General features: G+C 33.3%; 1 protein-coding gene across 1 annotated transcript; it reads left to right on the top strand.

Moving 5' to 3' along the window:
• Positions 1–879: 879 nt before the first annotated feature.
• LOC114402229 (UPF0307 protein BPP3887) lies at positions 880–3,573 on the top strand. Its single transcript, XM_028364724.1, has 6 exons — positions 880–1,289; positions 1,406–1,457; positions 1,595–1,646; positions 2,194–2,360; positions 2,558–2,671; positions 3,161–3,573. Exons 1-6 carry the CDS (start codon positions 895–897, stop codon positions 3,314–3,316), a joined length of 936 nt encoding a protein of 311 aa, XP_028220525.1. The 5' UTR covers positions 880–894; the 3' UTR covers positions 3,317–3,573.
• Positions 3,574–13,689: the final 10,116 nt, after the last annotated feature.

Raw genomic sequence — 13,689 nt, forward strand, 5'->3', positions numbered from 1 at the left:
AACTAAGTAGTACTATTACGTAGTAAGTAAGCACGTGTCTACTTTACACGACAACAATATTAGGATTTACCACAGTTTGCGTACTCCCAATACATGTTAAATTACTGCACGTCTTATTTTTAACATATAAATCCAATATAAATAGAATAATTCACCTGCTGTTAAATGCCTCAACTTGAGTTAGATCATTATTATTGGTATTCGTGTTTTAGAAATAAATCCATGGTGAAAAAAACAATTACTTCCTCCATTTTTGTAGTTGTCAATTTTTTTGAGAAATTTTGTTCTTATTTATGGGTTGTTTCAAAGTTTAAGATCGCAGCAATTATTTTTGTATTAATTATATTTATATTTTTGTTTAATTTATATATGTATTTATTGTGAAGTGAAAAAAGAAACTATAAAATATAAAATTCTACAACTATTTTATTAAATATACATTTTTTAAAATTTTACAACATAACCTTAAAAAAGATAGATAAAAGTGAATGAAAATATTGTTTTTTATGATAAAAGTGATGTAACAAATAATCATTTACATTAAATCATTTTTTCTAAGATAGAGTTAATTTTGTATATTAACCAAACACATTAATAAGATTACAAGTTTTTGTTTTAGAATTATTTTTTAGATCATAATTTTAATATGAAATATTTATCAATTTTACTTAAAATTATTAACTTAAATGAGATTAAATTCAATTAAGGATTTAAAGGAATAGAAATAATCACGATTTAATATTAAAATATCTAAATTTTATGATTAATAACCATAAAAATATAATAAGTAAAATGTTTATTTGTAATAGAAGTAATAGAATGCATGGAATGTGGGAGAGAAAAAAGTAATGTTTGAGTGAAAAGTTAATTTATTTATTAGTAGAGATAAGTAAAATGCATGGAATGTGGGAGAAGCAACACAAGACTGAAGGGGGAACAGCGTCATCAACTCCATCACACATGAGCCAGCAAGTGTTGCGGCCTCTAAGACAGTGGCCATGGTTCCACCACCACCACCACCACCACCGCACTTGCGTCACCCTTTCCCTTCACCACCTTCTCACCCCTCCACCAAAAACCTCTCACCGTTTTTCATTTGCCACGGTCGCTGCTTCGTCTCGTCCCAAGGTTCGAACTCCGAAGTCTCCGGTACCACCACCACCCACTGCCGATTCCGATCTGGAGGAGAAGAAGAGCCGAAACCAATTGAAGCGAGAAGCCAGGCGCACTGTCAAGTGGGGCATGGACTTAGCTTCCTTCTCCCCTCCCCAAATCAAACGCATCCTTAGGTCCACTTCTTTTCCTTTCCCAATTTACCCTTTTGCTTTTCCTCAATCCCCACTTTCCAAAGTTCTATCCTTTCCTCGGCATTCAACAACCTCCTCTCCTTTCTTTTGGGTTGCAGGGTTGCTTCCTCGGACCATCTTCTTCTCTTCGAAGCTCTTATGTTGGTTAAGGTCCTTTTTCCCCCTCCTATTCATGATGAAAGTAGTGCCATCGGAATATTTCATTTATTTATTTGTGCTGTGTAAATGTGATGGTGGATGAGTCTGTTAGTGTTGTTGAAGATAAAGTGTATGTTGTTTTGCCTCAGAGACTGGGACCTGATGTCCGTGAAGGAAGACGGAGACAGTTCAGTTATATTGGTAATTAATTACCCTGAGAGTATTTTTATTCGGAACTACTGGTATCAATGTTTTGTGTTAGATATTTGGGTTGAATGCATTTATGGTGAAATTTTTAGATAGTCTGCGAATACACGTGTTCATCAGTTCATGTTCTGACCCAATCTCTATGTGACACATATTTGAGTTTTTTAATTTACGAGAAAGAATTAATAACAGTGGGTGTCATGAGCAGCAGATTAATTGAGATCATGTGATAATTTCTCGCATTTAGGAGGATTAGTTCATGTGTTTTAGTTTTAAACAAACATTCAAACATGATTGAGCTTCATGTCATATTGTTGTAGATCTCAGATGTGTTTTATCACTCTTTCCAATTTGTTTTGCATTAACTGTGACTCTGTAAGTCTATTTATGCATCTTGGCTTCTTGTGATAAGATATTATGTTGCTATCAATTAGTATAGACAACTGCACAATTGTCAATGGATATACTTGTTGTAAGTTGATATGATGTTATGCACATTCTGCGGTGCCGCTTCATGTTCTTCATACGTAAATTGTTTCAGGAAAATTGCTACGGGAAGTGGATCCTGAGTTAATGGAACGATTAATTAAAGCAACAAAAGATTCCAATCAGAAGGAGCTGCAAGCTTTAACTGGCTTAGGGTCTGATGATCCTGAACCTGAAGATGATGATGACTTGGTAGAATCTGAATCCGAGGAGGATGAGGAGGTATGCGATGGTACTTGAATTTTATACTGACTAGACACGACTCTACTAAGTTGAATGCTATACCTTTGTCTTCTCATTCTCTCACATTAGGGGGTGTTTGCTTTCTAAATCTGATGTATGTTATATTGACTTAATTATGATGTATGTTAATTATTATGTCCTCGAGGTGTTTTCTTATTTTTGGAGCATTTTATCAGGAATCTAATTGGCATGATAATCAAGTAGCGAGGTGGTTTGATGGTTTGATCAGTAAGGACATTGAAATTACCAATGAAATTTATTCAGTTCAGGGAGTTGAATTTGATCGTCAGGTAATATTTTGGTTCTGTGCCAGACCAAATAGTGCAAATTTGTGCCTGATTGTGCTTTAAGAATCAATTCTATTGCCTGGGACTCATATTATCATAACATCACATGGGAATTAATTTCAAGAGCTTATTTCAAATCAATCCTACATTCAGTGGCAGAACTACGTACAAACTCATGGGTGATGGCTCTCTCAGCTTTTGAAAAGAAACACTCCCGAAGTTTATGTGTGTGTGTATTTTCTATACAAAATATACTAGAAACCCCGTTTCAAAATAACATTGTCCCCTCAATTTTCCCCTGCACACAATTTTCTCTCTTTCATATATTTACGAGGGAAACAAAGAGAAGGGGTGTTAACTGTTCAGGATCACATTACAAAAAATCTATGATGCTAATAAAATATCCACTTTTCTTTTGCTGTGACATTTATTGGCATAAAAACTTCGTTCTGTTTCTATGATGTCTTTACATATCATACCTATCTTTAACAGGAGTTGCGAAAGCTTGTACGTAGAGTGCACAATACTCAAGAAATGAAGGCTGATAATGAAGAAGAGAAGAAAAAAATAGAGACAGCAACAAATGGGGCTAAGAAGGCTCTCAACCGTTTCCTTCGTGGCCTTTCAAAGAGGATTCCTAATGAATAATATTTTCATTATTTTGATGTGTCGTGTCTCGGCTTGAAGAATTCACCAAAAGAGGTATGGTAAGCCATACATTGTCTTGGTGGGATACATGCTACGGAAAATCGTCTATTCTTTTTACGTTGAATGATGAATACTACTCTCTATTTTTTTGTTAAGATTAGACCATTAAATTATAGTGTTGTGCTCTTAAAACGTTAGTATTAGGTTTATACTTGATATCTTGAGGTTTTATTCATAAATTTTTCTCCGCAACAGCTTACTTTTCTTGTCCTCCTGATTTTTTCTATTGTTCAAAGTTTTCGGAATTCGGGGAGTCATTAAACTTTACAAAAAATTGAGCGAATTGGACAAAAATTGAAGTGACATCCATAAACAAGGTTTGTATAGTTGCATGATATCCGTATTGTGCAGGAATAATACTCAATAACATATATATGCTGTAGGCCTGGTAAAAGGGAGTGCAATTTTTTACTTGTAGCAAACAACAGATACAACAATTCATACAAATATAAGATTATAAGATATATGATGCGATAAGGAGAGAAATAAAAAAGTATTGTTATATGAATATCGTGGATGGCTGTGTAATCCAGCGCTTAACCAAATACTAGCAAGTTTTTATGCATTTTACGGATATTTCAAAATTCAAATAAATTTATAAATAAATTAAATTAAACACGGTAAATGTATTATTAGTAATAAACGTTATCATATCAAACATGAATAAATTAATAAGATTTTTAACATTGACTTGGAAACAAATTAGAAATAAATTGTTTTTATTAATAAAGTATGTCAATTTAAAAATCAAATTGCAATTAGGATAGATTAAGATAATAGTAATTTGGGTAAATAGTCAACTTCTTAAAAGTGTAATTCATTAACATGAGTCCTTAGAAGATGGAAAATTATTTTTTTTGTTCTTGAATGTGTAAAAATATCGACATTTTAGTGTTACTTTTTGTCCATCAAGTGTAACGTTTTTATGTGTCATGTGAGGATTGAAATATCATGATAAAAGATTATCAAATGGAATGCTGTCTTGACGGGATTAATTTGTCATGAAAATTTGGATGAATTATTTTGTCAAATTTTAAAATTTTTTACCCAACCAACCCTCCCCTTTTAAATCAATGATTAAAATTTATTTATTTTTATATTCTTTTATATTTTTCTTTCTCTCTCATCTTTCCCAGTCTACCCCTCTTTCTACAACACCAACCTAACCTTAAATGTCAGATAGAGAAAGATAGTGTGGGAGGAAGCAAGGATGGTAGCAGTGTCACCTCAACCTCTTCGATGGAAGTACAGAGTGTGGTCGTCGACCCAGGAAGGAAAGCCAGCATCCTTTACCTCGTTGGTCCTACCTGTTTGATATTTTATGGATCTTAATAAAATACCAATAATCACTGAAAACACATTATGTTAAATTATCAAGAGGGGTTATGAAAAATACCTGGATCCATGATAAACAGCGAAATTGATGAGTCTGAAGAACTGTTGGTTTTGTGTTCTTCCTCGACCAAATCATTGTTTTCTTTTTGGGACCTTAGGTTTTTCATCAGATGGGGAGAAGAGAATACAATTTCTTATTTGGTGTCTTGGAGACCACAACCTTGCTTTAGATTTTAACCTGTTAGAGTTCTCATTATTCCCTAACGAGTCAAACTGGTTTCTGCTTATCAAGCCCACATTAATTTCTAATAATAGTCCAATAGACTCACCAAATTAGATCACTTTTATTGAGTCCATAAATGTAAATAACTAATATAAATGATAAATATAATATGTAGCTCACACTAATTAATTATTAGGAATTATAAAATTCCTAACAATCTCCTACTTGAGCTTCATATTAACCTTAATCATTTATATTGCAAAAGTCTTTAGGTGTATAACCGTATGTTATTTACTTTTAGACTTTCCTTAAACAATCTGGTCCATCTTATATAGTAACACAGAATCATTGTAGTTTTCTTCATAATCCAACGTGATTGAGCCACAATGATCACCAATGTCACATATACTTAATGGTATAGATCAAATATGGATAAGCAGCATGAAAATAACATGCAATGTAATCTCATTCATGTTCATTTCTAACTAGTCCTAACTTTATTCTTTATAGAGATCAATTTAAACATAATATAAATATTGCAAACAAAACAAGCTCAGAATGAAATGATAATCTTCAACTTTATTTTATAGAAAATCAATCTATACAAATATCTAAAAAACATAAGGCATATATAGAACATAAATGAGACTCCCACTAAACTAAGGTACTATAAGGAGTCACTCCCATATGAGCAGTGTGTTCATGAAAAACTTTAGGTACCAAACCTTTCATAAGTGGGTTAGCTAGCATATCATTAGTCCTTAAGTGTTCTATGAAAATTTGTCTATTCTGAACTCTTTCTTTAACAACCAAAAACTTGATGTCAATAAACTTTGATTTGGTTGCCCTCTTATTGTTGTTGGAGTAAAAAACTGTTGAGTTATTGTCACAATAAATCTTTAATGGTCTTTCAATGCCGTCAACCACACGCAAACCAGTGACAAAATTTCTTAGCCATATCCCATGGTTGGATACCTCAAAACAAGCAATGAACTCCGCGACCATGGTCGAAGAAGCTATAAGAGTCTATTTAGCATACTTCCAAGAGATAGCTCCTCTAGCCAGCATAAATATGTATCCAGATGTGGAGCATTTGCTATCTTGACATCCAACAAAATCAGAGTCTGAATACCCAATGATCTCCAAATTATCAGACTTCTGATAAGTGAGCATGTATCCTTTTGTTCTCTTTAGGTAACGCATCACACGTTTTGCTGCTTTCCAATGCTGCATTCCAGGATTACTCAAATATCTACCCAGAACTCCTACTACAAATACTATATCGGGACGAGTGCAAACTTGAGCGTACATTAGACTTCCTACTGCTGATGCATAAGGAATCTTTTGCATCTTTATTCTTTCAAGGTCATTATTGGGGCATTGTTTGAGACTAAATTTGTCTCCTTTAACTATCGGGGTATCCCACTAAACTTGTGGTATACGCAATCATCAACTGCATTTGCCTCAAAATTATATGAGGTAATGACTTGATGGAACTTTTAATACCATTGACGGGAAGCTTATTTCAAACCATAGATGGATTTATTCAGTTTTCAAACCATAGACTTTGAGTCACCTGATACAAAATTTTTTGGTTGCATCATATAAATTTTTTATTCAATGTCACCATTTAGAAACACAGTCTTAAATCCATCTGATGTAGCTCTAAATCATAATGAGCCAGTGCCATTATTGTTCTAAAATAATCCTTTGAAGATATTGGAGAAAAGGTTTCTTTATAGTCAATGTCTTCCTTTTGGGTAAATCCTTTAGCGACTAGACGAACCTTATATCTCTCGACATTGCCCTTTGAATCCCTTTTGGTTTTAAATATCCATTTGCAACCAATAGGTTTCACACTTTCAGGCAATTTGACGAGATCCCAAATGTCATTGTCTTGCATAGATTTCATCTCAACCTTCATGGCATTAATCCAGTTTTGAGAGTTAGAACTACGCATGGCTTGACAGAAGTTAATAGGATCATCCTTTGTTAAACCAATGTCATCCTCATGTTCTTGGAGAAAGATAATATAATCATCAGGGATTGCACTTCTCCTTTCTCTATCAAATCTCCTTAATGACACTTCTTGAGGTTGTTGAGATTGTTGTATAGGTATTTGAGGAAGAATCTCATCGTTGTCTTGTTCTTGAACAATGTCATCAACAATAGTTTGAACATTGTTTTCTATTACTGGGGTTGTTTCTTGAACAACAATAGGTATGAGGACTTGAGCACTGTTAATAACAGGTTCTTCCTCAAAGACAACTTCCCTTATGTTCTCTTCCTTCCCAAACTCAACTTCCTCAAGAAATCTTGCATTTTCTGTTTCAAATATTGATCTTAAAGTGGGATCATAAAACTTATAGCCCCGAGAGCGTTCAACATAGCCAACAAAATAACAGCTAATTGTTCTTGAATCCAGCTTTCTTTCATGTGTCCTATAAGGTCGCGCCTCAATTGGACAACCCCAAATATGCAAATGCTTAATGCTTGACTTTTTGTCAGTCCAAAGTTCATAAGGGGTTTTATTAACTGCTTTACTTGGTACCCTATTAAGGATGTAAGCTGCGGTCTTTAAGGCTTCTCCCCAAAGTGACTTTGGCAAAGAAGAATGACTAACCATACTTCTCACCATATCCTTAAGAGTTCGATTTTGTCATTCTACAACACCATTCATGCTAGGTTTGTCTGGCATAGTGTATTGCGGAACAATTCCACATTTTTTGAGAAAAAAGTGCAAAAGGTCCTGGACGTTGTTCTCCTGATCCATCATATCTACCATAGTACTCACCACCACAGTCAGATTTGACAGTCTTAATTTTCTTTCCAAGTTGAAGTTCAACTTCAACCTTGAAACTCTTAAAAACGTCTAGATATTGGGACTTCTCATGTATCAAATAAAGGTAACCGTATCTAGAGTAGTCATCTATGAACGAGATAAAGTATTGTTGCCCATTCTAAGAAGGTGTTGGAAAAGGACCACAAATATCCGTATGTACCAGTTCTAAGATGTCTTTAGCTTTTTCGGCACCTAATTTCCTTATGTTTATTCGTTTTTCCTTTATGCATTCAACACAGACTTCAAAGTCTAATAAATCTAAAGGTTCAAGAATTTCATCCGGCACAAGTCTCTGAATTCTCTATTTAGAGATATGACCTAAGAGTTTGTGCCAAAAGTGACTGAATTCTCTTTTAATTTCCCTTTTATACCAAGTGAATTTGTTTGTAGTATTTTATTATAGGAACAATTAACATCCAACATATATAGATTATCAATTAAGGAACCGTAACCAATCAAATTCGAATTCTGGTAAAGACTAACTTTATTATTTCCAAATGAACAAGAAAAATCAAATTTGTCCAAACTAGAAATAGAAATTAAATTCCATCTAAAAGATGGTACACCAAGAGTCTCAAACAAATCCAAATAAAATCCAGTCTTTAACTGCAATCTAAAAGTTCTTATAGCATCCACCGCAACCCTTTTGTCATCGCCAACAAATATGAATCTTTCATCATCACTTGGCAGTCGACTCCACAGGCAACCCTGCATGGTTACACTTATGTGAGTAGTAGCACCAGAATCTACCCACCAAGTATCTTTAGGTACAAAAGCTAAATTAACTTCAAAACAAACAAGAGCAAGAAATTTACCTTTATTTACACACCATGTGGTGTACTTGGGACACTCTTTCTTCATGTGTCCAGACTTCTTACAGAAGTAGCAGGTAAATTTCTCATCCTTCTTTGGTTTCTTTTGCTGAGAAAACCCTTTAGCAGCACCCTTAGTTTTCTTTCTTTTCTTATTTTGAGAGGTGGAGCTTAAATGAGCACTTTCAAATCTGTCTCTCTGCGGCCTCTCTTCTTTTTGCACACAGTGAGATATAAGCTCATTAAGGGACCATTTATCCTTCTGAGTGTTATAACTCACTTTGAACTGCCCAAAGTGTGCAGGAAGTGAGATCAAAACTAAATACACGAGTAGGTCTTCACCAAGCTCTAACTTAAGTGCTTTCAGTTTAGATGTCAAGTTAGACATTTCTATTATGTACTCCGTTATATTACTTTTGCCTTTATACTTCACAGAGATGAGTTTAGCCAAAAGGTTACTCGTCTCTGCCTTCTCATTTTTGGCAAAGTACTGATCAATTTCATCAATAAATTTCTTTGCATTTTCACCCTCAGAAATAGAGCCCCTAAATGCTTCTGGAATAGAGCGTTTCATGGTCATAATGCACATTCAATTGAAACGATCTCATTTCTCAATTTTTACCTCATTGGAGGCTTCTGGAGTGGAAGTGGGTCATTCCGTTCTCAGTGCCAAATCCAAATCCAAATCCATACAGCCGACAACAATTTCTACGGCTTCTTACCAAACCGTAAAATTTGTCCCATTTAGCATAGGGATACTGTTCACTTGAGCAGATACATTTGCAACACTAGCAACAGAAACTGAATAATAATAAAAATAAAAATAATTACCTGCTCACAAATAAGCCAATAAGTTATAATATATATATATATATATATATATAACAAGACATGCGCAAAATAGTTCACATAACAAACTCAACACAAGATACTTAGCACAACATTAATTCATAGTCTTTGGACAAAGAAATCAATTTGTAATTGGTACTCTCAACGCAATGATCAAATATTGACAATAAACTTTGTCAATTCATAGTCTTTCTTTGGACCGACTATAATTCACATGCAAATACCTTATAATTGTCACACATTTATCATCACAGGTACAAAATTATTTGGCCAAATTATGTCTTCCTTTGAGCTGAGCACAATTCGCATAAATAATTTTATACTAATATCTATGCAATTTTAATTAAATTAATTTACCGATAGAGATTGCTTTGACAATATATTGTTTCAATCAACTCAATCAAAATTATTAGACATAAAGAAAAAATAATTTTGAGGGTTTATAATTTTTGAATTTACACCAAAACATAATGGAAATCACCATTAATACACGTAATTCACAAATAAAAACAAGGAAAACAAAAATAAAATGCAAAAGTCAAATTGCATTTAACGATACGCAACAGGGGTTTTCTTATGTAGTCATAAAAGAAACAAACATGCGAACGAGAAACAAAAATGGATGACAATTATAGAGCGAGAAAAAAAATAGTTTTTCTCATGGAATCCGAACGCAAAACATGACGCGCATATGATGATTATTATATCGTGATCAAAAAAAAAAATCCAAACTTACAATCATAATTATAATTGCAAAGATAAAATCCCAAAATAAAATTAGGGTTCATGTAAGAAAATAATACGGGTATAACACAAGCCAAATAACTTTAATTCCCAATAATCTAACAATAATGGTGGCTCTGATACCACTTGTTTGGTATTTTATGGATCTTAATAAAATACCAATAATCACCGGAAATACATTACGTTAGATTATCAAGAGGGGTTATGAAAAATACCTAGATCCATGATAAGCAAAGGAATTGATGAGTCTGAGGAACTGTTGTGGTTTTGTGTTCTTCCTCAACCAAATCACTGTTTTTCTTTTGGGGTCTTAGGTTTCTCGTCAGATGGGGAGAAAAGAATATAATTTCTGATTTGGTGTCTTGGGGACCACAACATTGCTCTAGGTTTTAACCCGTTAGAGTTCTCATTATTCCTTAACGGGCCAAACTGGTTTCTGCTTATCAAGCCCATGTTAATTTCTAATGATAGTCCGGTTCATCAAAATAGATCACTTTTATTGAGCTCATAAATGTAAATAACTAATATAAATGATAAATATAATATGTAGTTCACACTAATTAATTAATTAGGAATTATAAAATTCCTAACACTGCCACGATTGAGGAGGACGCAGATGGAGTCTGTGACGGTCATCACAGAGGCTCGCAATGAGGGTGTCCTTGCCAACGTTGTTGGGCCCACTAACGGCGATGATGAGGGCATTCTTACACATTTGATTTTATGAACTATTGTGTAAAAATTTAAAATTTAGACGGGTGATTTTTGAGATCCGGATAATACACTTTTTTGTTGGATCTATGACTATCATCGGCATTGATGTTGACGCAATGGTGTTGGCTCATTCTTGAACTCCTCCGCAAAGAGTGGTGTTGAAGTTGAAGGTTTGAGAACACTCTAGTTTTGATGATGGTAAAGGAAGTTATTTATTGTTTGTTTTTTTCTTTCTTCACTGCCCTCTTTAAAGAAAGTTATTTTTTGTTTGTTTTTTTCTTTCTTCACTGCCCTCTTCATTTTTTACTTGCACTGAATGTTTCCGCCGCACTTATATGTAGCAAATTTCGTGCCATTTTGGTTTTTATTCAATTGCTGCAGGTTTTGAATAGGATTCTAAATTATAGGCTTAATTTTGAATTCATTCGAAAATACTAGAGAATAGGACTATTTTGTAAAATTGAAAAACAAAATATGAATTTATATTAACAAGTAAACAAACAAAAAAAAAAATAACCAAAAGACCACTTTTAGTCACGGTGCATCTTCGTTTTTCATGGAGAAGAATATGTAAGGGGAAGAGAAGAAATAGTTGTTGGCAAGAAGGGAAGAGGTTGCTCTGTAAAAAAAAATCAAAAGTAACAAAATTGTCTATCGAAAATTTCATAACAAATTAGGTTCAGCATTTCATCAAGTAATGTTTTGTTAAGACATTTGATGGATAAAATAAACAATCAATATTCAAAATATAATCAAAATTAAGAAATACTAGTATTTACAAGAAAATATTATAAATAAAAATAAAATGAAAGGCTAAATTTTGGAAAGGTCGTGTGGTTTAATGAATTATGAAGATGAAAATAATTCTTAAAAAATTTCTTATTCAAGAACTTAAATTTATAAGAGTCTAAATTCTTTAAAAACTACCTTTTTCTGGTAGGAAATTCTTTTAAAAAAATGATGTGAATTTTCATTTGTTTTTGGAAGATATAAATAATGTTTTCTAATTTTTCATAGAAAACGCTAGCTGATTTGGTGGAAGCCAAAAACAATTATATGGATAAAATATCCATTTTTATTCTTTTATCTTCGGTTTCCTCTTATGATACATGTTGTGAGACCCTCTCCCTGAACTTCAAATAAAAAACGCTGTTCCTATCACTGCACATGGACTAGATTGTGTCTACTAGCATTTTATTCAGTTTAATATTATAATACAATATTAAAATCCAACTAATTCAAACCGAATTTTTTGATAAAACTATTATTCGTAACAAAATTTTCCATCCGAATTTTTAATACAAATACACTTTTCAAGAACTTTAAACAAGGTCTCTAATAAAACTTTAATATTCCTCTTCTACCAACTAATCTATGCAATCCATTATCAGTCAATCTTAGTCCTGCCCGTTTCAATTTCGTTAGGAAACAATTTTTATTTTTCCTCTCATTTGTTCAAAATTTTGAATTCGTACTCTTCGTGTAGGAACTTTTTTACTGTCTAGCACGGCTGGACTGAATCTGAAATGTATGTCTAACAATATTTTCGTACAAACTAAAAAGTAAAAACGAATTCTTTTACTTAACCTATCATTTTTTTTTTTTTGAAAGATTTTACTCCCTCCGTTCCAAAACTATGCATATTTTAACAATTTAGTTTGTTATAAGGGAATTAGTTAAGGACTAGGATGCACCAAAACGGGGACCAGAATATATAAACGACAAATCTAAAAATCTTAAGATACAGGTATGTGGTTAGGAAACGACAAAATTTTATGTATTGTTATTGAAAATTCAATTTAAACATTATTCGTTTATTTGCTTTATTTTTTGAGGGAGTTTATTTATTTGCTATTAATTTAACAAAAAAGTATTTGTTAACGATCAATTTTAAATTTCAAAACCTATTTTATTAAATTCATTAAATTATCTACACCATTTTTATTATAATTTATAAATATAATAATAGTTTTAATATAGTTTCTTAATACTTATTTGTTGAATGGCAGATCATATTATTTGCATATATAAAATTAAAGAAGCAAGAGATATTTACGTATTTCATCCTTGTGAAACCCTTTCTGCCAAAAAAAAAAGTAACAAAAACTCAATTTGTTTTTTAATCCACATATTCAAAAGCAAGTCGATTTAGATTAGAGACAAATAATTCAAAAAGAGGGATAATTTTAATTCTGATAGACAATTTGTATTCCAATATGATATACATCATGAATGGATATGCTCTGGGATGGAAGGATTTGAACCTCTGAATAGAGGGACCAAAACCCGTTGCCTTACCACTTGGCCACGCCCCATTTTCGATTTTATACTAATAAACACTATTATTTATATTGGTTATTCGTCAATTCTAGTTCAAAAATTTATAGAAAAATTTGTTGCTAGTATTTTTATATGCGTATCTACAGAGAATATTGTGCCCTTCTCTCTCCATTCAGCCATTACCGACACCACACCACTCGTTCTCTCTTTGTGAAATGCCTCCATCCCTTATTGCTCGTGGTTCAGTGTCACCTATGACAATTGTCGCCATGTCACCGCCCTCAACCACACCAACTTGTACCTCTCCAACATGCTCTTTGTCAACACGTCGCCCACCTCCCATTCCTCTCCAACCTCTCCCTCGCCGCAAACAAATTCTTCGGCCCCATTCCTCCCTCTCTTTCTCCACCCTCTCCGACCTTCGCTACCTCAACCTCTCCAACAATGTTTTCAACGAAACCTTCCCCTGGGATTGCGGGGACGCGCGTATAGGCCACCGTTGTCCCCAATACGT

Source organism: Glycine soja, chromosome 20, assembly GCF_004193775.1.
Source record: "Glycine soja cultivar W05 chromosome 20, ASM419377v2, whole genome shotgun sequence".
Classification (NCBI taxonomy): domain Eukaryota; kingdom Viridiplantae; phylum Streptophyta; class Magnoliopsida; order Fabales; family Fabaceae; genus Glycine; species Glycine soja.